Source organism: Eupeodes corollae, chromosome 1 (assembly GCF_945859685.1).
Source record: "Eupeodes corollae chromosome 1, idEupCoro1.1, whole genome shotgun sequence".
Classification (NCBI taxonomy): Eukaryota; Metazoa; Arthropoda; class Insecta; order Diptera; family Syrphidae; genus Eupeodes; species Eupeodes corollae.
The window spans coordinates 180,030,793-180,053,657 of NC_079147.1; the positions used below are offsets into that span (position 1 = coordinate 180,030,793).

The window sequence follows — 22,865 nt, forward strand, 5'->3', positions numbered from 1 at the left end:
TTAAGATTTATTTTATAATTTTATTTAAATATGAGTATAACTTATTTAGCAATATAATAATATATGTTTTTAAGTTTAAGATTTATTTAAATTTATATTTTACGTACAAATCGTTGTAAAAATTCTTTGGAGCTATTTTCTTTTTTGTTGTTAATTTTTAAATAAATTCTACTAGTGAGTTTTTCTTTTATGTAAATTTAAGGGTATTTTAGGTATTTAATTAATAATTTTTCTTATTTTGAAATTGTTTTCAATTTATTCGAAGTTTAATCTTCTTTTAAAAATAACTACATACGTAATTATAAGCCAAAAGCTTATTTGTATATATTTTTTAAATTTTATATTTCACAGTTATTTGTTTAAAATTATTACGTTTGTCATCGTTTTATTGAATATTACGTATATTTTGTAAATACTACTATACCAATTAAGTTCTTATTATATTTTAATTATTTTATATATCATAATAATGCTTTCTAAAATATCCTGTTTTAGTCCAATTTTTTCTACAAGTTTAATTTTTCAAAAATAAAAAGAAAAAATTTATAATTTTATTTACACGCAACTGTTGTTGTTGTTTAGCTCTTAAACTACATAAATTATTATTATTTAATACATTTTCATTGTTGTTCGAATTCATAATTTGCGATGTGAAAATAAATTATTAAATAATAATTAAATCTTTAATCGCTATACACGAGTTGGTGTACCAAATATGGGAGCACGACGTGGTGTTGGTGATGGATTATTATTTACAGAACGTCTTGGTGGACCTTGCTGACAATCAGAATAGGAACGATCTAAAATAAAAATGCAAGACACTCTTTAATTTACAAAAGAGAGTTTTTTTGTAAGAAATAGAAAAGAGAGAAATATTACAACATTGAATAGAAACGTGCAAAAATAAAGTTTAAATAAATAAATAACATGCAATATATTGACAAAAATGAACAAGCAAGGCATAAATTAAGTTAATTTATTATTTATATACAAATTTTAAAATATTTAAATTACAAACATTTATTAATGGTTTTTTTTAAACGATTTCGGATGAATCAGATGTTTAACTTAAATTTTATGGCAAATGTAGGGACAAATACTTAATTTTTTTGTTTATTTTGTAAGCATATTTTTTTTTCTTCGAAGATCGCATTTATTTGCTTGTATTACATTTGTTTTTTCATTCAATTTGTAAGCATTGATATTTTTGACTCTGCAATACATTTAAAAAGACAAAAATGTTTCAGGAAATGTAATTCATAGAAAATTAACTTTGCTGAATAGCTGAATTGACCGTCCTCTTAAACACTTAAGTTTTAAATTTTTTTCTTCGAAGATCACATTCATTTGTTTGTATTACTTTTGTTATTGTATTCAATTTGTAAGCATTGATTTTTTCGACTCTGCAATACATTTAAAAAGACAAAAATGTTTCAGGAAATGTAATTCATTGGAAATTAACTTTGCTGAATAGCTGAATTGACCGTCCTCTTAAACACTTAAGTTTTAAATTTGAAAATTGAAGTACAAAAGTGATCACTTTGGAAAACTTTCTTGCTTTCTTTATTTTTATGAGTAAATTTTGCTTGTGGAATATCATGCTGAATAGCTGAATGTTCTTCGAATTTTGTATGCACAAGCACACATAGTTTTTTTACTTCAAAGCTTTTCTTACACAAATTGTATTCATATATTTTTTGTAAAAAACATGTAAGCAACAACTGAAAACAATTTCAGAAAATATTCGGTATAAGCTGAATATCCTATTTTACTTTGTAAGCACTTGTGTTTCGACTTCAAAGTTGATATTTATAATGTTTAGGTTCCTTTTTTTAACTAAGATATGTATTTTTTAGACTCTCTGTTAAAAGAACAATTTAATATTAAAGTAAAATCAAAAAACATGTAAGACATTTAATTTTCTGTGGATTTTTTTTTGTGCTGAATAGCTGAATTTCGTTAATATTATGTAAGCACAATAGCTTTCAATATTTGAAGTAAAAGGAATTTTTCTACAACGATTGGTTTTTTGTCCACCTTTACATTTTCCAATAAAAAGTAGTTAAACAAAAAATTAACATGCAGTGCAAATAAAGTATTGTATACCATTTAACATTCCTTCTATAGTATAGTTGAGTGCACCAATATATGGAAATGGGGTGTCCATTTCTCTGTCTAGTCACATTTCATAAACATTCATTCAATATTTTAACGAACAACACCGAATAGTTTCATATTTAATTTTGTTCCAACACAAAAATAAGGAAACAAAAATTCTCTACAAAAAATTCCTACCTCTAAACTTAATGCCTTGCGATTCATTTATGATTGCAGCCAAAGCAGGGTGCTGGTATCTTTCACGAAAGATACCCGAACCACTGTTTGTCGTAGATGTATTACCATTGCCATTACCATTTCCTCCAATTCCGCCAGCTGTTGCTGGTGAATGTTGTGGTGTCAGGGATTGGTTTCCATTCATCTTGTAGTAACGATTCTGATTTGGATCATAAAGTTCATTGTGATTGAGACGGTTAACTGATTTGATAGATGAACAACGATCTTCTTCGTTGCGTATTTTGAGAACGCGTTCTTGGACACTGTACCGCGAGCCGTTTAGGGTGTTTGCCTGATTAAGGTTTGTGATGTGGTTGAGGTGTTTTGAACGGAAGCTCCCACCAGGCGAGTGCAAGAGGGTGCCTCGCGATGAACTAACAGTGGTTTCGGTTGAATCACGTGGACTGGCATGGTTGACATCACGGTAACTGGACGGACGATGAGTTGAGGGCGGAGTATCTAGACCACTGTCATTAGCCGTGTAATCGAGGTCGGTTGTTTGAACTGCAAATAAAATCGCTATAATTTGTTTTCTTTCTCTTTGAGAAAACGTTATGGTTTCTATGAAACTTACCTGAGTGCCTTGTGTCGGTTGTAGGAGCTCTGGGCTTCCGGTATAACCAGTCTTTATCCAGTTCGTTGCCATTTTCATTGTTATTCCTGAACATCCTTGGACGTCTAAGCTGAACTTCCTCGTCTTCTTCATCCACAACATGGTTGCTTCCAAAACTGCTATTGATGAAAATCCTCCTGGGAGAACCATAGAGTCCATTCGAGAAGGAACTATTCTGGCTAGCATACCCGTTTGAGTATCGACTGAGATTCAAGTTATTCGAATAGGGAATCTTTTGCGGGGTTGAGTGGTTAGTTGACATGCCACTATTATGATTCTCATTATTCAACGCACTCAAATCAGGCACAGAATCAGAGAAGAGGAACTGATTGGCTGAATTGCCATTCAACTTGTAATGCCGCCAGTCGTCTAGGGCGCTAGAATATGTGCCGCCCAGACCAAAGTGATGTGCCTGTAGCGATGCATGTGAAACTGGAGCCGCAAGCGATGCACGCGATCTTGGACCTTGCGTGATTTTAAGTGCACGCCGGCGTTCTTTCGATGTTACTGTACATTCCTAAGAAAGACAAATTACATTAAAAATGATGAGAAAAAAACTAAAAAAAAGTAGAAGAAAATGTACACAACAATGAAGATGAAGTTAATTAACGACCATCATATAGACGATGTTCGGTATAGGCTTATTAGAGATAGGACTATATAGGAAGAGATCATGACATGCGTTTTTGTCTGCGTGTTTTGTAACTGAGATGTGATTCCATGTAATTATGCGCAGGTACTTTTGGATAATTTGATGATATGATGTAGGAATTCCTCTTCGGTTTAGTGAAGTGAACTTAGTTGCTAAAATTTTTAAGAGTAACGAACTTACCTCAAGCAATTCAAACCAATCTTCTAGACCTTCGTCGCAACGTAGGAGTACACGACCCTCACGACCGAGAAGCAAACCGATTGCACTGTACGAACGACGATTGAGCCATTCAACTTTTTCAACATCTACGAGTTTAACCTGTAATGAAAAATGGTATTTGAATTATGAAATTGTTTGTACTAAAGTTAATCTTTAAATAGGCTAAGAAAATGAGAGTTGACATGTTTTATTATCTTAGTTAAAAGTCAGCTTTTGATCCAATTATGATTTTTTAGTACAATTATTTGAAGAAAAATTCCGTTGTTTAAATGCAAAGTTAATTTCTGATATTTTAGAACTCAGGTTCAAAGAACAATTCAGATAGGAGACTAATAACCAACCTCTATCTCTTATTCTTAGTGCTCACACTGTGTCTTTACATAATAAGGGTAGTAATATCCCCTTGAGTGTGTGCTTATTATTAAAAAAAAATTAAAATTTGTTTAAATTTCGAAAAAATCTAGTTCTAAACTTTTCAATGTCTCAACAAAGACTTATGATTTTCTAAATGGTTTCATTTTGAATGCTAATAATTTTTAAATATATTTAGCTGCTTTTTCTATCGGGAATTTTTAATTTTAATAAGCTTCCGTTTAATTTCACCTTATTTAGTACTTATGTTCTAAATTAATATTTAAATTGGATTAGGATGATGATTAATATTTATTTTTACTTGAATAATAATACAGAGTTAAACAAAAAATACTATATGAATTAAATAGTTGAGCTGTTTTATGTTTTTAGTACAAAAGTTCTTACAACAAAAGTGTTCAATCACATTTTCCGCTTACATTTTAGTATTCAAGTCATTTATCAGAAATCATTTATTAAATCATGACACATGTGAAAGAGTCTAGTTCTTAAAGTAGCAAATTAATCATGCGAAAAAACAGTGATAAGTGTGAATGAACTTTAAACTTAAGTTCAAACAAACCAAAGGCAATCAATCAAATACGAGAAAAATCAATCATTTTTATCAAATTGCTGTAGGAAATAAAATTCCTTAATTGAAAAACAAGAAATAAGAAAAATATTTAAATTAAAACTGACAACAAAAAAAAATCAATCCTTCCTATTCATTTACATTCTTTACTTGTAAAGAAATGTTGGAAATTATTGTTATACCGAAGTAGTGAGATAATAGCTATCAAAATAAAGTCGACAATATTTTTTATTGTACTGATACTATTTTGTTATAGAAGATGAAAATTTCCGTTCTCGGTCTAGTCATTGATTGTTAATTCCAGATTCAAAGATGATGATGAGTTTTAATCAAAAAAACTTAAACAAAATATACTCTTTAAAGTATAAGTTGATGAAGTACATAGTAATGGCAGTAAATAATAGTGGAATTTACAAAACCGACAACAACAGAAAACCAAACAACTGTAAGAGATACAGGAAATTTTCTATTTTACTTCTTTTTACTTTTTGTGTGTTTGTTGCAATTAAAATGGCATTAATGTAAAATAGAAGAAGAAAAATCATCATTAAATGAAATTAAAAATAAAAAGAGTTTATCTCTTCGAAACGGATGCCACAACTCAACGGTCTGGGTGGTTTTAACTTTTTTGTGTGCGTGGATTGGTTATTGTTGTTTAATCTTTTTCACAGATGTTAGGTACACAGAGTTCGTATTTAAAGATTATGAGGCTTTAAACAAAGTTTGTCAGTTCTTGCCGTAATACCGGAGTTTTTTGCTCATTGTTTAACTGTAATATCACCTTTTAGTACAAAAGTTCTAAAATTAGTTTAAAGCCAAATTAAAAAAAAATAGTAGTTCTCAAAACTCTCAGCTTCAGAACGATGGGAGGTTTTTCTCCACGAGAAATTCACTAGTTGAATGTCTTAACGGTAACGGAAAGTTGCTGTTAGAAATGGTTGAAGATTTTGGTTGGATGCTATGTTATAGATTTGTACGTAGTAAAGGGAGATTGGATCGATTTAGTCAAAAGCTTTGAAGTACACCCAGCAAACTTTTCAAATCATTTACCAATATTAGTGTCATGTGACTTCTTTAAAAAAAAAAACAAATAATAAAGAAGTTGAAGAATATCCAATTAGCAATAAATTAAGATGGGTTGAAAACAAGGCTGGTGTGTATAGACGAAATTTTTTAACTAATAAGATAATCAATAACGCACAGATTTCGTCCTACAACACTGATGGCAAAACCGAAGTGGTATGACGATGAATGTTAGAAATGTAGGGAAAAGTCTGTCACTTACCTAAGATTGTTTAGACAATCTAACAACGAAACTGACAGAGGAAATTACCTTGAACAGAATAAAATATTTAAAGATTTGTGTAGAAGAAAAAAGCTTTTATATTTTATCAAAGCGGCTGGGAAACTTCTAGACTGTAAGGACTCAAAGTCATGCTGGTACTATTTACGGATTTTGGGAGGTCGCAGCAAGTCATCTTCTTTAAGTATTAGTGTTGACGACCTGGTTACGTACTTTGAAGGTTTACTACTGCCACATCCTTACCAGAATTCCATCAGTTTTGCCATGCAAAATGTTTCAATCGATGAGCTAGACTCTCCTTTTACCATAGTTGAGATGTTGGCATCTCTAAGTAGAATGAAAAATAACAAAGCAGTGGGTTTGGATGGTATTCCTATCGAATTCTATAAGAATTCAACTCCTGAATTTCTGGAGCGTGTGTTGGGGTTATTAAACAAAATGTTTACAGAAGATAAATTTCGACCTATTTTCGTTTGGCTACAATATTTCCTATATTTAAAAAGGGTTATCCGAGTTCACCAGGAAATTATAGAGGCATTTCAGTTCTGAACTTACTCAGGAAACTGTTTGCTCAAATGTTGTATGTTAGGCTTGTAAACTGAATTAATAGAAATAATTTGATAAGTCGATATCAGGCTGGTTTCCGCGCGGGCTTTTCTATGATTGATCAAATTTTTACCTATACACTTTTTCGTTGATTTTAAAGCTGCTTTTGATACCATGAACAGAAGATCACTTTTATATAAGCTAGCAGTTATTGGTATTTCAACCAAATTTATTCGGATTTATGCACAACTCTTATTAAACACGTCTGCAATGGTTTGTAATGGTATATCTTATCTATGTCAAAATCCCTTAATACCAAAACAGGTGTTCCACAAGGCTGTATATTGAGTCCGCTGATGTTCGCTTTTTTTTATCAATGATATTGAAAATTAATTACCGGGTGGCGTCAACTATGGTGATTTATCTTTGAAGATTATGCTCTATGCTGATGACCTGGTGGTATTCTCTGATAACCAAGTGACATTGCAGCTTCAGATAAATAAACTTAAACAATATTGCAATTCGTGGGATCTCAAAATTAACATTTTTAAATCTAAAATTATGATTTTTAAACCTCAACACCGTTCAGATGTACGAAATTTCACATCAGATGGTTTCACTATTGTAGTTGTATAAATATTTGTATAAATATTTTGGTTTTAGCATCACTCATAATTTGAACGGCAAAAACCGTATTAAAGAGAAACTTCTACTAGAAGCTTCAAGAAGCTCCGTGGACCCTACACCGATATTTAAGGTTTTTGAGGCTACCGTGAACAGTTTCTTTTGTTATGGGAATCAAGTGTATGGATAGCAATTTCTAGAGGATATGGAAGTTTTTCGAAAATACTTTTTCAAAAGAATCTTCCGGCTGCAGCGTAGCTCGCCTTATTATGTTGAGTCCGGGCTTCCGAAAAATATGTTAGAAATTTAAAGGCCTGATAGTAATCAGCACAAACAAATCCTGCTTATATCACTCCATTGTAAATATTTCCCTTTTTGGGTGATTATAATTATTTCTGTGAGAACCTTTCTGCTTCTGATACAAGTTTAATATTCAAAATACGGACTGAAATTCTTGAGCTCAACTACAGGCTACATAGCACTGACTTAGATTCCATTTTTGTCACTCTGCAACTCAAACCAAAACGAAGATGTTTACCATTTTTTAGCAACTTGTCCTATTTCACAAGAAATCCGTAGACTTCATTTTGATAAAAGATTCTTTTCGTCGGAAGAAAGTTTACTTGTTTTGAAAGGGGTTAGGTTAGGTTAGGTTATAGTGGCTGTCCAAGATGGAAACTGACACACTTAAGCCAGTTTAATGGCCCATTGTGATACCACATGAATCTTGAGGCTTCCTACTAAGCTCAATGGAACCAGCTTGAGTCTTTTACGAAACGTGAGAGGCTGATTATCCCGATATGATTTAGATCGTTTAGATCGTTTAAGAAGAATTCTCCTAGGTAATTCTTGAGTTTTCGAGCTAGAGCAGGGCATGTGCAGAGAAGATGAAGAACCGTTTCTTCCTCTTCCTCGTCCATACAGCTTTTGCAAAAGTCATTTGAGAATACGACTAGTCTCGTGGCGTGCTTTTCTATTAGATAGTGTCCGGTTATGACACATATTATCTAGCTTATATGCGATCTGCTTAGAGAGAGCAAGCACCTTGAACGTTTTGAATCCAGTGTTGGCCAGATGTTTTTTGTGGCTTGACACGTGGTGATGTTGTTCCACCTGGTGCCTGCCCTTCTCACAGCGTCTTGCATTAGCAACAGTTTACAAGTAGCGATTGGTATGCCAGTACTTGCCAAACGTGGTAGGATGGGCTGTACTGTACCGTTCCTGGCGAGTTCATCTGCCTTACAGTTACCTGGAATGTCTCTATGGCCCGGCACCCAGCAAAGGTGAATATTAAACTGTTGCGCCATCTCTATTAGAGATGATCGACAGTTATAGACTGTAATAGAGTTTGTAGAGAAAGTCCAGAGATTTGATAGCGGCCTGGCTATCAGATAAAATACCTATGTTGACATCACGTTTTCTTTGAGCCAAGACAAGACTTCTTTTATCGTCAAAAGTTCCGCCTGGAACACGCTACAATGATTGGGAAGGCGGAATGAGAGACTTAATTTCAGTCGTTCAGAGTACACAATTCCACCAACCCCTCCTTTTGTTTTTGACCCATCTGTGTAAAAATGGATTGACTCATCCTCCAAAAAAAGTCCTATCCTCCCAAAAAGATCTGGATCGAATTGTAGTTGGGGGATGGTGTAGACTGTGTGCTTTGGAATTGATTCTAAGTACCTTAGAATAACGAAGTGGCCAATGTTGTTGTTCGTCCCCTGCGACGAAGCATTGAGGCGAATAACAGAGCTTGCAGCTATTCGTTTGCTAAATATGTCAAGAGTTGTAAGGTGTCCAGTGCAGCAGACAGGGTCGTGCGAAGCGATCCGCTTATACATAGGCAAGCTGAACGTTGGACCTTATTTAACTTATCCCTGTTTATACCTTTCTCTAAAGCAGTCCACCATACCGCCACACCGTAAGTTAAAATCGGTCTGATTACCGATGTGTATAGCCAATGCGTGATTCTGGGTTGTAAACCCCATTTACTGCAAATTTTTGCAAGAAAAGATAGCTACAGTAGCTTTTTTGACTCTTTCCTGTACGTTGCGTTTCCAATTTAGCTTTTTTCTAAGACAAGGCCCAGGAATTTAGGCTCGTCTGAAAATTTTAATTGGATTCCTTTAATATAGGGAGGGTTGACAAATGGAATCTCGAAAATAAGACCAGATCGGTTTTGTGTGGGTTAACAGCCAGTCCACACCGATCAACCCAAAGTATTAGTCTGTCCAAGGCATTTTGTAAGAGTTCTTTTAGGATATTAAGATGCTTTCCTGAAACAGCTATAGCAACGTCGTCCGCAAAGGCTATCACTCTAAAACCCTCCGCATCCAGACTTGTTAGGATTTCATTCACCACTAGGTTCCAGAGGAGAGGGGATAGAACACCACCTTGCGGTGTCCCTCTACTAACGAATCGTCTACTAGAAGAGTTGCCCAGTTTTGGTTTAATTATTCTGCTACTAAGCATTAAATGAATTAACTCCCGAAAGGGGAGTATGGTTGGAAATTGCTGGTAAGCTAAGTCTCCCGTGCTAATCATTACAGAAATTCGTATTTGAGTCTGTTTTGAAGTATCTACTTAAATACAAAAAGAAAAAAGTTTTGTTTTAGCTAAACTAAAAGCCCGAATATTCCATAACTTGAACCTCTTAGAGTTCACCTTTTTCCGTTTTAACTAAACTAAAAGTCCATGTTCTCCGAAACATTTCCACTTCTTCGCCATCTTCGGTTTTTTAGTTAAACAATAAAATTAAACTTAAATATTTTGAACAATCATTTAAAGTAAATTATTGTTAATGGTTATCTTTTTTCATAGTAACACATATTTATTGTTAACTATTCTTTTTTTTTTTAAATAACTTTGCCAGTTTAACAAAACAACATTTAAAAATTTGATAACATTTTTGAAATATTATTTATAAATGTTTTTTTTGTTTGTAAATTATTATACATCGTTTTTAATGAATAAATATTTATTTATCTATCTATCTATCTAAAATATGTATAATTTAAATTTATTATGCATAAACCATAGTTACCACTCTTCAAATTTTTTTTTTAACAGTTTGTCTTTTTAGTACAGATTTTAATAATATATTCAATACTAAAAACATAACTTAAAAAAAATACTTACTGCATTCTTTGTAAATACAAATCACATAAAAGCTTTCATAAAATAAAAATCTTAATTTTAGATATTCAAAGGTGTTTTTAGTACTGAAATCAATATTTTTATAGTTCCCCTTTCCTTTAAATCGTGTTCCTCAAATGTGTTTATTTAAGAACTTAAGTCCAGCTCAGAGGTATTAAAAGTCAATTCATTAAAAATTGTAACCGAATTTAATAAATTTGATATTCACAAACATTCATTATGTTATAAATATGAGCTTAGTTCAAAAAGTCTCCGTACCAGGAATAAATGTAAAAACCAAAGTGGTAACATTGAAAAAAGTTAGTTTCCACATTTACCTTTTTACCAAATTTTGAAAGTATTGAAGTTCGTCTTTTTTTCTCAAAATATAGAATTCAAAAATATATCTTAGCTTGTCTTAAGGATTTTAGATATTGGTTAAAGATTTTTAGTACAAAAGAACTAAAAACTTAATTGAATTAGTTAAACTTGCTTTTTTAGTACCAAATAAAGTGTCATTCTTTTTTAAAACTACTTAAAAGAAGTTAAGTACTCCAAAAACAAATTTACACGTAATTAATATGCTTATATAAAGTTGCAAATATCTCATATTCTTTTTTATTTATCCAATTGAATTTAAATATCGCCTCGAACGATACAAATTCAACACCCAAAACCAATGAAGCCTCTTCGGCAAACAATAATTAAGTTTTCATCGTTTCACTTCCTTTTTCGTTTTTCGAATTTCAATTTTATTTTTGTATATTTATTTTCTAATCTCATTCGGTACACAGACACACATTCGTAGATATGTACATTATAGCCCCAGTGTATGAGAATTTTGAACACACGCGAAACATTTCTAATTTTAACCAAGCGACCACCGAAAATTAATTGATTTTTCATTCGAATAACAACAAACGGTAAATTTTGCCATAAACCATTTATTGGTTTATAGAACATAAACGTACGTCGACGATACTGACTACTGACGCCGCTCCGTCGAGCAGGTCCCTAACGGACGACAGTCGGACGGTGTCGATTGTGTGCTGTTGTGAATCAATGTCGGTATAACGATTGTGCTGGTTTCAAAAAATACAATTTTCATTTGAATATGGCTTCGAGGTGGAAAAATATACATGCAACGCGTTTACTTAGGTTTTCATAGGAAATTTGTCGTTTCCGAATTTGTTAACAATGTGAAAAGTTACCTTGCTGCCTTTGGGATTTGGTAGATACTTTTATCCGATTTATTGATATTTATGGCATATTTGTGGAACTTATTGGCATTTTTATGTAGCATCATTAAAATATGGTCCATAAATGCGTAATTCAATAAATATTGCAAAATAATAAAATCACATTACTACATCGAGAATTAAGTAGGTGCTTTTGTTAAAAGTTATAATTAAAAGGATTATCTTGCCTCCACAGCAGGCATGTGCCGGATACAAGCTCTCATCTATTTTAATTTAATTTTTTTATTTTTTTGACAGGTATGACGTAAGTGGTTGATGGGGTGCAAGTTTCATAGTTGAAATTAATAATTTTTTGATGGTAATTATATTTAGCATGGTTGAGAGATTTTTCTTCCCGAAAAGACATGAAATCAATTTCAGCATCGTTAACCGCGACCAAACTCAACGTCATAGGATAGCATATTATTTAGTGTGTGCCTAAGTGTGTAAGTGTGAAACAGTGAAACCAACGACCATCACCATTGAGCGCTTCAGGAAGTGTGAAACACTTTGCTGAAAATGGTTGAAATGATTGTTTTGTTAATATAGAAGAGTGGTGAAAGTAGATTTCGTAGAGGATTTAGATAGGTTTATCTACCCACATAATTGGCAGGGCCTAAAAAATGAGGCTGGGATGCAAGCCACACTGATAACTTCCTATCCCGTCTGTCGATTTGTCTTTGCTTAAAAGATTTGTAGGTTTTCGTGTTTTGTTAAAAAAGTTGTCAGTTAAATTGTTTAAACAAATTAAAAATTACCAAAAATATGTATTTTTTTTAACGAGATTTTTAGTCGAAAACCAATTTTTACCAATTTTAGTAACATTTCTTAAAAGTCTTTATGTCTTATATAAACAAATACAAATTGGATGAATTAAATTAATTTGAAGTCATTATCTTCTTCTATTGTTCACGAGATATCGAGAATCAAACATCAATTTTTACCAAATTTGCGTACTATTTTTTGTGGATGTTATTTTTACGGACTGTTGAATTTTTATAAAAAAAATTACTGAATGTCGAAAAGAATATTTTCTGTTAGATAAAATTAGCTTGGAGCCACTATTTTGAGGTTTTGAAAAGATATTTGAGTCGAAAGTAAATTTGTACTAAGTTTTAGCATTGTTTTTTTTAAGGTTTTTATTTTTTGTAAAAAAATTGTCAATTCGATTTTTCTCAAAATTTCATAAGATCAAATTATTTTAAAGCCAATATGTCAAAGTTTTAAAAATATATTTTTTTTTATAATAAACATACACTCAAGGGGATATTACTACCCTAATTATGCAGAGGCACAGTGTGAGCACTAGGAAGAGGAGAGATGGTTTAAAAGGAGATGCCGGTGCACATTGGTTTTGAATTCCTGAATATTGCAATGACTAGGAAAGACAGAGTGTGGTAAAGCATTCCACATTCACGTAGTACGCCTAAAGAACGAATCTCTGTTTTTGACAGTACGACTGAAGTTGGGCTCGAGGGTATACTGATGAGCATTCCTAGAAGCGCGAGTATTACGGTTGAACTGTTTAAGGGAAGGAATGCAACTGGCTATTTAACTAGAGCATAAGCCGTTAAAAAAAACGGTAAAAAAGAGTCAGACAAGAGACCTTACGACGATGTTCAAGCGAAGTAAATGAACTTATGATGATATTATCATCTATCAATTTAAATGCTCTACGTTCTATACTATCCAAGAGGCTTAAGTAAGTTGCAGGAGCACCGGCCCATAGATGGGAGTTATACTCAAGCTTTGCGCGTATGTAAGTCTTGTAGATAACAGCCAGATCAGAAGGGGTGAAATATTAATTGCATCGCTTAAGGAAACCCAAACACATTTTTGGCAAAATCGCGTATGTGATCATTCGACAAGAGGTGGTTGGTGACACACATACCGAGAATATCGAGATGTTCAGTCTCATTGATGCAAGTGCCATCCATGGATAATGAGAACGGGGGTATATCTCGCTTTAACGATGCAAGAGAGCATTGGGTTTTCGAAGCATTAAATTCCATGCGGTTTTTTTTATCCCCATTGAACAATGCTGTTTAGGTCGGAATTTAATGAACTTATCATATTTTGTCGTTATAGTACCACATCCGAAGAATAGGGATATGAGTCTGAAAACGAATATGAAAAGCTAAGAGTACTATCGTCAGCGAAACAATGTATCGGATAAGATGTTGCAGACAGAAGATCATTAATAAAAATGAGAAAGAGTGTTGGAGATAAAACAGAGCCCTGGGGCACACCAGCATTTATTTTATATTTTTCAGACTTGAATCCATCCAATACTAATTGAATGATTCGAAAGGTTATTACTAATCCAATGAAAGCAGGGATTCATGAAAACCTAAAGCCCGCATTATCGATAAGAGAGCCTGATGCCAAACCTTATCAAATGCTTTTGAAGTATCAAGTGCAATCTTTCCACTGTTGGGTGAGATGAACCATGAGTTCATAAGTGGACCTATTGCTACGAAAGCCGTATTGTCGGTCATTAAGAAGCTTTCGATCTTCAAGATATTTCTTGAGCTGACAATCAATCAGCGTTTCCATGACCTTGGAAAGAAGGGACGTAAGTGCAATCGGTCGGTAGTTAGAGGGTGAGGAAGATTCGCCTTTTTTGGGAATCCGCTCGGAACGAGACCTGAGGAGTAGGACAGATGAAAAAGCTTACGAAGTGGTTTTGCCAGCGTTGAAGAACACCTCTTTAGAACAATATCGAGGATACCATCCGGACTAGCGGATTTATGTGTGTTTAGATCTCTTAGGACTCTTGCCACAGTACGAGTGCGAAAAAAGATTGGTCCCATAGAATCACTAACTCGCTCAAGTACAGGCGGAGCCATGTAGAATTGGCGGCGAACTGCCTAGCAAAGAGATTTGCTTTCTCTAAAGAGCTAACAAAAGGAGTGTCATTGACAACGAGCGTAAAAACCGAAAAAGAGGAAGAATTTCTCATGTTTTTTTACTGCTTTTGGGACATTGCAGTATTTTTTGCCGTAAATTTTGGTCATGTACAAATATGGGCGTTGCAGGCCTTCCTGGCTTGTTTGAACTTTTTCCGGCTTTCCTCAGTACGGTTGGCTTTATAGCAACGGAAACTTATCTCTTTGGCCCTAATAACCTCTTTACAGCTCTCATCAAACCAAGCGTTTTCCTTGGGTCTGATACTTTTAACCCTGTTTGGTATAAAGGATCTCATTCCCAGGAGAATTAAACTTGTGATCATATCAGCGCTGGCGTCAACGTCACTATCGAGGAACCATAGTGACTAGTTAGAGATCCTGAAGTAATTATTGAGACCGTCCCAGTTGGCTTTCTCGTATTGCCAAACGGTTCTCTTAGGAGCTCTTTCTTTAACTGAACAGTATTGACACGAGAAATTTGCTGATATAACACAATGGTCAGATGTGCCTAGAGGATATAGAACACTAACAGTGTACTTATCAGGGTCAGAGGTAAGAAACAAGTCAAGAGTGTTTTCTGCTCGACCTTCAACGTCCGATATTCGGGTGGGCTCGTTGACAATCTGAGGTAGGTGGTTCAACTCAGCGAAGATTTCTATCAACACTCCATCAGGTGTTGTCTGGCCTGAATGTTGAAGCCATGAAGAATTGTGTACATTGAAATCGCCCGTAACAACGATTTCAATGCGAGGATAGGATGAAACAATTCTTTGGATGGAATCAGACAAAGCATCAAATTCACGAGAAGTCGATACTCTGTCTAAATTTGGGCTTCGATAAAGGGAGCAGTAGTGAATAATTTGCTTATTCACGAAGAATTTTTTTAAACCACATAATAATTATTGTCGAAAATCAAATTTTACAAACTTTTGTTAATTTTTTGTAAGAAAATTGTCAATTTGATTTTTCTCAAAATGTTACTGCATGTTGACAACAATATTTCTTGTAAGACAAAATAAGTTGGAAGCCATAATCTTAAATTTTTGAAAAGATATTTGAGTCCAAAATCAATTTTTACCAACTTTTAGGAATGTTTTTTTTTTTTTTTTATAAAAAAAACTGTCACTTCGATTTTACTCAAAATTTTACCAAACGTTAAAAACGTTATTTTTCTTTGCACACAATTGTTTTAGAGATAAAACCATTTCTTATTCCTAAAATTTTCGAGATAAAAAACTTTTTTTTTCAGTTTTTTGATTTAAAAAAAAAACAACCGTTCATTGGATTTTTTTCCAAAAATAGATTTGTTTCCTATCACGTTACGACACATAATATAATTTTTAATTCAAGTGCCTAGCGTCATTGGTTCGTGAGATATTTAGGGTTATCCAAAATTTTCACTTTTTTTAAAACTTCTATGGTAAAAAAAGCACCTACACAATTTTCTTGAGAACTCTTTCTGCACTATTGTCTGTAAAAAAAATTATTTGAAGACTCTTCTGGTTTTTGAGCTATGGACGACGAAAAAAACGTCGTGAACGTAAGTACGCACGCAGTAACAGACACTTATCTTAAAAATCTATTGTTTCGACTCTAGGGACCTTGAAACGTCTAGAAATGTCAAAATTTTCAATTTGACAAATCGGACCCATTACAATAACTTCCTATGAGAAGTTACAAAGTCAAATTTAATCAATTTTTAAAACAAACGTTTTAATTCTGGTGTACCTCAAGGAAGGCACCTGGGTCCATTGGTTTTTATTTTGTTTATAAATGATTTGTGGATCTATGAGATGAAGTTAAAGTTATTATTATTAATTATTATGAGTAATTAAATGATTGATTTAGAGCTTCAAGAAGATCTAAGTCAATTTTGGGTTTGTTGTCTTGAAAGCAGTCAAAATTTACAAATGGGAGTAAATGAAGGTCTTTCAATTCCTTCTTTGAACTAGAAGTTTATTTTGTGTAGCTTAAAACTAAGTTTTTTACCCCCTTCCAATTAAATATAAATGTTACTATGGAGCACCGTGTTAGATATAAAATATTATTCCTGCAGATGGTTGTTGACAATTTGTTAAATTGTTAATTATACTAGTCCTGATGAATAGTGGTTAATAGATGGTTCAAATGCGAAAGATCCCATAATATGTAGTTCAAAACATCTGGCCATCTCATCTTCAACAAAAGAAGCAACAGCTGCTTCTAACTTATTTAATTTGACAACATTATTTTAATGTTAATTCATGATTCTTTGGTCTTTGTTATAATAATAATTAAGACAAGACGAAACCCCATTAAACTTTAACTTTTCTTCAAAAACTGTTCAAATATGCTTCCTAATGAGTTTCTTTCTTTTTAATTTAATTTTTCTTCTTCTCAGTTAGTGAATCTGAATATTTAAATTTTGTATTCCATCGTCTTTTTGTAGGCATACGAACCTACGCACTTTTCTTCTATAGGCACTCATTTTGCGTTTTGGGTTTTTGCTTTGGTGCTATCATTATTATTTATACTTTTGTTGGTTTTTCTTCCCTTTTTCTGATGTGTCTTTAATGGTTGTTACCGTTAAATTCGAATGGCAGCATTCAATTTCACACTGTTCTTTTTTGTATTATTATTATTATTATAACTGTTATTAGTTTTGTTTCCTTTGCTTGGTTATATCCCATTCTTTAATATGCGTATGAAAGAAACAACTTAAAAAAAAGAGTACACGTAGGTAAATCGCTTAAAACAACAACAACAAAATGAAAAACCAACTTACGCACGAAAATTCATAAAATAATTTCTATGCTTAATGTTGAGAATCTTGGGTCATATTAAATCTTTGTACTGGCGGCAAATTTCCCGAGAGTACGTGCCACAGAGCAACAAGCATACACTCGACCCGAAAACTCTCGTATTCATACCTATTTTACTTGATTGCGCGCAACTGATTTGAATTTTCTTTTTTGGCTTTTTAATGTTAAAGTTTGTGTAATTTTTTTAAAGCTTTTTGTTTGCGTGTTCTTAATTTCAGAATTTTTAGAAGAGCTAGTAGTAGTGTTCATAAATCCTCATGAGACTTAATGGTGAAGTGAGAAAACAAGAAATTGATATCTTAGCAAGGACTTGTGTGGTAAGCTTTGGTATGCCCATAAATTGTTTTTTTTTTTTAGAAGACCTACTACTTGAAAAGGGGCTAGAAAATGAGGTGATATGAGTTTGGTTGCTTTTGATGATACGTTTGATTTTGAACTTAAATTTGATTTCACAATTGATGGAATTATGTGAAATTAAGTACTGATGGAGTGCACGGGAACCTAAGGCAGAATTTTCATCCAAACTCGCAAAAACAGATAAAATAACAATATGAGCATTGATTAGTGAAATTTTAGGCTCAAACTATTGCAAGCTGTATTTTTTAGCAGCAGAAAACTTCAAAACTTAACATTCCTAAATATCAGTGAGAAACTTCAAAAAAAAAAATTTGGTGTATGCGTTAGGTGACCCGAAATAAGGTATATTTTTCAAGAGGTATACAAACTTAAGCTATTTTAACTGGCGTTTGGTTGGGCTTCTAAACATAAATAGATTGGCGCCTAAAAAACCATATCAAATTCTTGAAAATTTAATTTTAAAATCATAGTTCTGTCTGTTTGGTGGTGCTTTGTGAGTTGGTGAAATAATTGATACGTAATTCTGTGAAACCACTATAGAACCATATTTGCTGACTCATCAGTTAAACAACTATCATGACGGCGCGAAGGCGCAATATGTCAGCAAATGTTTATTAACTGAACTGACCTGTGAGTTGGTCACCAAAATCGTGCGATTTGAAACCTCTTAGCTATTTTTCTATAGAGATATCATGTGAACGTTAGTCACTTGGTGGACAACATCTGTCGATATCCAATCACAAATATTTTAACAAACTATCGAAAATTGGACTATCAGATAAGACTTCGTTCAAGGCAGTCCTGCAATAATATGGCAGAAATCGTATTTAAATTATAATATCAGAAGATTATCTTTCAAAAAAAAAATTTTTTTATAAAAATCATCTTTGTATTATTCCATTTCAAACTTCTATACCACTAAAAATACACTTTTTGTAAGTGTTGGGCGCCATTTTTATTTTTTGTTTTGATCTAAGCTCATTTTTAACTAGACTACCGTAATTGAAAATTGTCTTTTTTGTGAAAATATGAAATTAGTCATTTGTTTGCTGATTTATATTTAAAATAATGCCTTTCGCGAATTTTGAAGTTCATTCTGAAGTTCTTCCTGCTTTTGTCTCTTTTAAGGGTCTAACAGGGATACATCAAGAATTCTTAAATATTTTAATATTAATATCCCCAAAAAGGGCGAATCTTTCTCACCCTCCAATTACCGACCGATTGAACTTACGTCCCTTCTGTTCAAGGTCATGGAAATACTGAATTATTATCAGCTCAAGAAATATCTCGAAGATCGAAAACTTCTTAATGACCGGCAATATGGATTTTGAAGCAATAGGTCCACTATTGATTTCATGGGTCATATCACCGAACAGTGGAGCAAATCTTTACATCGCTTTGGAGAAAGTCAGATTATTGCACTTGATATTTCAAAAGCATGTGATAGGGTTTGGCATCAGGCCCTCTTATCGAAAATGCGTACTTTCGGTTTTCATTAATCCTATGGATTAGTAATTACCTTTTGGATCATTCAATACAAATAGTATTAGAGAGATTTAAGTCTGAAAACCACAAAATAAATGCTGGTGTGCCCCAGGGCTCTGTTCTATCTCTAACACTCTTTCTCATTTTTATTAATTATATCCTGTCTGCAACTTTTAATTCAATACATTGTTTCGTTGACGATAGTACTCTTAGATTTTGATATTCGCTTTAACATTCATATCTCTCTTTTTCGGATGTGGAACTGCAACGACAAAATATGATAAGCTCATTAAATTCCGACCTAAACAGCATCGTTCAATGGGGATTAAAAAACCGCTTGGAATTTAATGCTTCGAAAGCCCAATGCTGTCTTGTATCGTTAAAGCGGAATATACCCCCATTGTCATTATCCATAGATGGTACTTGCATCGAGGAGACTGAAGATCTCGATATTCACGCTATGTGCATCACCAACTACCTTTTGTGGAACGCCATGTGGCCAAAAATGCAACAAGATATTTGGGTTTCCTTAGGCGATGTAAGAAATATTTCACCCCTACTGATTTGGCTGTTATCTACAAGACTTATATACGTCCAAAACTTGAGTTTAACTCCAATCTCTGGGCTGGTGCTCCTGCAACTAACTTAAGCCTCTTGGATAGTATTGAACGTAGAGCATTTAAATTAATAGATGATAATATCATCATAAGTTTATTTACTTCGCTTGAACATCGTCGTTAGGTTTCTTGTCTGAACCTTTATATTAACAGTTTATTCTCTAGAGAAATAGCCAGCTGCATTCTTCCACTAAGACATTTAACGGTAGTACTCGCGCTTCTAGGAATGCTCATCAGTATACCCTCGACTCCAACTTCGGTCGTACTGTCAAATACAGAGATTCGTTCTTTAGCGGTACTACACGAATGTGGAATGCCTTACCACACTCTGTTTTTTCTAGTCTTTGCAATATTCAGAAATGAAAAACCAATGTGCACCGACATCTCCTTTCAAACCCTCTCTCCTTTTCATGGTGCTAAAAATGTGTCTGCATAATAAGGGTAGTAAAATCCCCTTGAATGTATGCTTATTATAAAAAAAACCGTTCGTTTTTGTATACCTATACTATTTTTGTCACTTAGGTTCTCTTCTTTATGAGTTTTCACACAACCAAATTTGTATTTATATTTATGCATAAGACCCTGAAAATATCAATTTAGAAAAATAAAACCTACATTTATTTTCCTAATTATCAAAAATTACAATAACTCTTATTAGATTCCACAAAATTTACCCCAAATCCCAACAATATCCACAACCACAAAACATTCAATATACATCAGCAATTTATTGCAAAAAACATTCAAACCGGTGTCAAAGTCTTAAGAACAACCTCTTGATACAAACGAAGAAAAAAAAACAATATTCACACTCGTAACCTAAATTTTCTTGTCATTTTATGTAACCTTAAGGTCATAGTACAAAAACCCCCTCAACAATAACTATAAACAAAAGCAACATGAACTTAATTCGTTACCCAAACACTTTTCATTGTCCGTATACTTGAAACTAGAGTGTTTTTGATTTTTTTTCCTTTTACACATTTTTCCAACATGGCAATCAAACCATTAACTAGCATTAAAGTGGCCATAACTTGAACAATGTCCACAAACCAACAACTTCTCGTCTCTCTGGGTGCTACAAAATGCCAAAAGCATTTCAACCACTTCAATAACATGGATTAAAATAAAAACAGAAACAAAAAAGCTTGACCGCACCTGGTCTGGAGCATTTGTCTAACAAAAGATTGGTACTTACTACACTTAATTCTATGTCCAGTGTGACCACTTTTTTTTATAAAAGGTTAATTAATTGTTTTACCTTTGTTTTGTAGCTGTACAAAAAAAATCAGTTATGGGTAATTGGATTAGCAGTTATTGTTGTTGTTAATGTTTCATATCGTTGCTGGTATCACAAGTACACGCTTAAGATGACTTAAGTCAACACTCAAGAAGAAGTATTCAACTCTCAGTAAGATAACGAAAAAAAAAAAGATGATTGATGGTGTTTCTTACCTTAAAAATAAATTGTCCCATGTCAGAGGCCCGTTCGTTTGCTGATCCCGAAGCACGTTTAAAGCAATGCAGGTAGTCACGAGTAAGAACGAAATACCTAAAAAAACAAAAACAGAATTTAAGTCAAACAATTTTAAATAGATTAAGTGGGAACCCAATTTGAGTTGCCACTTCTTAATGTGCTGCCATTAATCTTTCTTTAATTAAATATAAATCTTCTATCGTATAATTCCATAATTCTTTTAAAACAATTTAATTCGATTTAAAGTTTTCCTTTCAACCACAAATCAGTAGATAATAATAAAATTTAAGAAAAGTTGGAAACTTTTATCCCCACACCACAATCTCTCCCCCGCGCAACTATAGAAGTTACGCTACCGCATAAATAGAATTCTCTTATTAATATACCGTTTTTTTCTATTTCTTGTTGTTTCCTCGTCTATAAGCTTGGTTTTTTTCCGCATATACACAACCATAAGAAATGAGATAATAATAAAATGAGATAAATTCCCTCTCATACAATTATTGTCCCGAGAGGATAGAAAAGTCAGTAACAGCATCATCATAGCATGTGATGTATGTGTTATCTGTTATAAAAGGTATAAGCTAAGTCATATCAACTTATATGCAAGTTTATGTTGCAACTAAACATTCTCATAACACACATAATCATATTGCCAACAACATCCTCGCGCAGAACTTGTTTTCTACTCTTTTATATAACTTTTCATCCCATAACATATGATTCGTGCATTATCTCTTGTCTTGTGCATCCAACACCAACACATCACCGTTTTGTTCAAAGGAGCAGTATACCACGACGATACGAGTAGAAGAAGGATTATCATATGCAGGGAGAAACTTGTGGGGAGGTATGGAGGTGTGTATATCTCCTACCTAACATCATCAGTGTTGTTATTATCGTTTATTTTTTACCGTAATTCTGAACGTTCTATATCATCTTACTATCTATATAGTATAGAGAAGTCTCTAGAGACAATGAAGATTGCACAGCAAAAAATTTACACTCAACAAGATTTTCAAACAAAAAAGACAAAATATGGATAGAAGTTTTCCTCGAAAGGCTAAATGCATTGGACTCGGAAAACTGCAAACGATATCAGGGCGGAATTTATTTGTTTGAGCAGTGGAGGCCTACAGATAAGAATCATTGAAATTCTGACAAATTCCAATTGAAAATCACACGCAAAAATATGTTTTTGTTGGGCGCCATTTTTCAGAATTGAATTTCAGACAAAGCAAAGTTAAATTTAATATTTTTTTTTCTGTTGGGCGCCATTTTTAGCTTATGACAGTTTTATTTTTGAAAAATTATTTTCTTATTAAGAATTGCGTGTATTGGCTTTCAGATAAGAATCATTGCAATTTTTACAAATTTCAGTTGAAAATCAAACAGAAAGATGTTTGTGCGCGTTGGGCGCCATTTGTTAGAATTGAATTTCCTACGAATCAAAATTTGATTAATATTTTCTATTGGGCACCATTATTAGCTTTTGTTAAATGTGTTCTATTACAATGATTTGCTTAGTATTGAACTTGAACATTTAAAAGAAATACAAAAAAATTAAAGTAAGAATTTTGTGTATTGGCCCACAAATCAGAATCATTGAAAC

General features: G+C 33.1%; 1 protein-coding gene across 5 annotated transcripts in view; it reads right to left on the bottom strand.

The window, feature by feature from the left end:
* Window positions 1–449: 449 nt before the first annotated feature.
* The window catches only part of LOC129939356 (putative uncharacterized protein DDB_G0282133), a 147,996-nt gene continuing 125,580 nt past the window's right edge, over window positions 450–22,865 (bottom strand). For 4 of the 5 annotated variants that reach the window (XM_056047341.1, XM_056047338.1, XM_056047337.1 and 1 more), the window contains 5 exons: window positions 21,232–21,328; window positions 3,780–3,917; window positions 2,909–3,464; window positions 2,296–2,838; window positions 450–800 (listed from right to left, as the gene is read on the bottom strand). In XM_056047341.1, the coding sequence (XP_055903316.1) occupies window positions 691–800; window positions 2,296–2,838; window positions 2,909–3,464; window positions 3,780–3,917; window positions 21,232–21,328 (1,444 nt within the window). In that variant the 3' untranslated portion in view covers window positions 450–690. The remainder of the gene's footprint in view (window positions 801–2,295; window positions 2,839–2,908; window positions 3,465–3,779; window positions 3,918–21,231; window positions 21,329–22,865) is intronic. The other variant, XM_056047339.1, reaches the window with a different exon arrangement.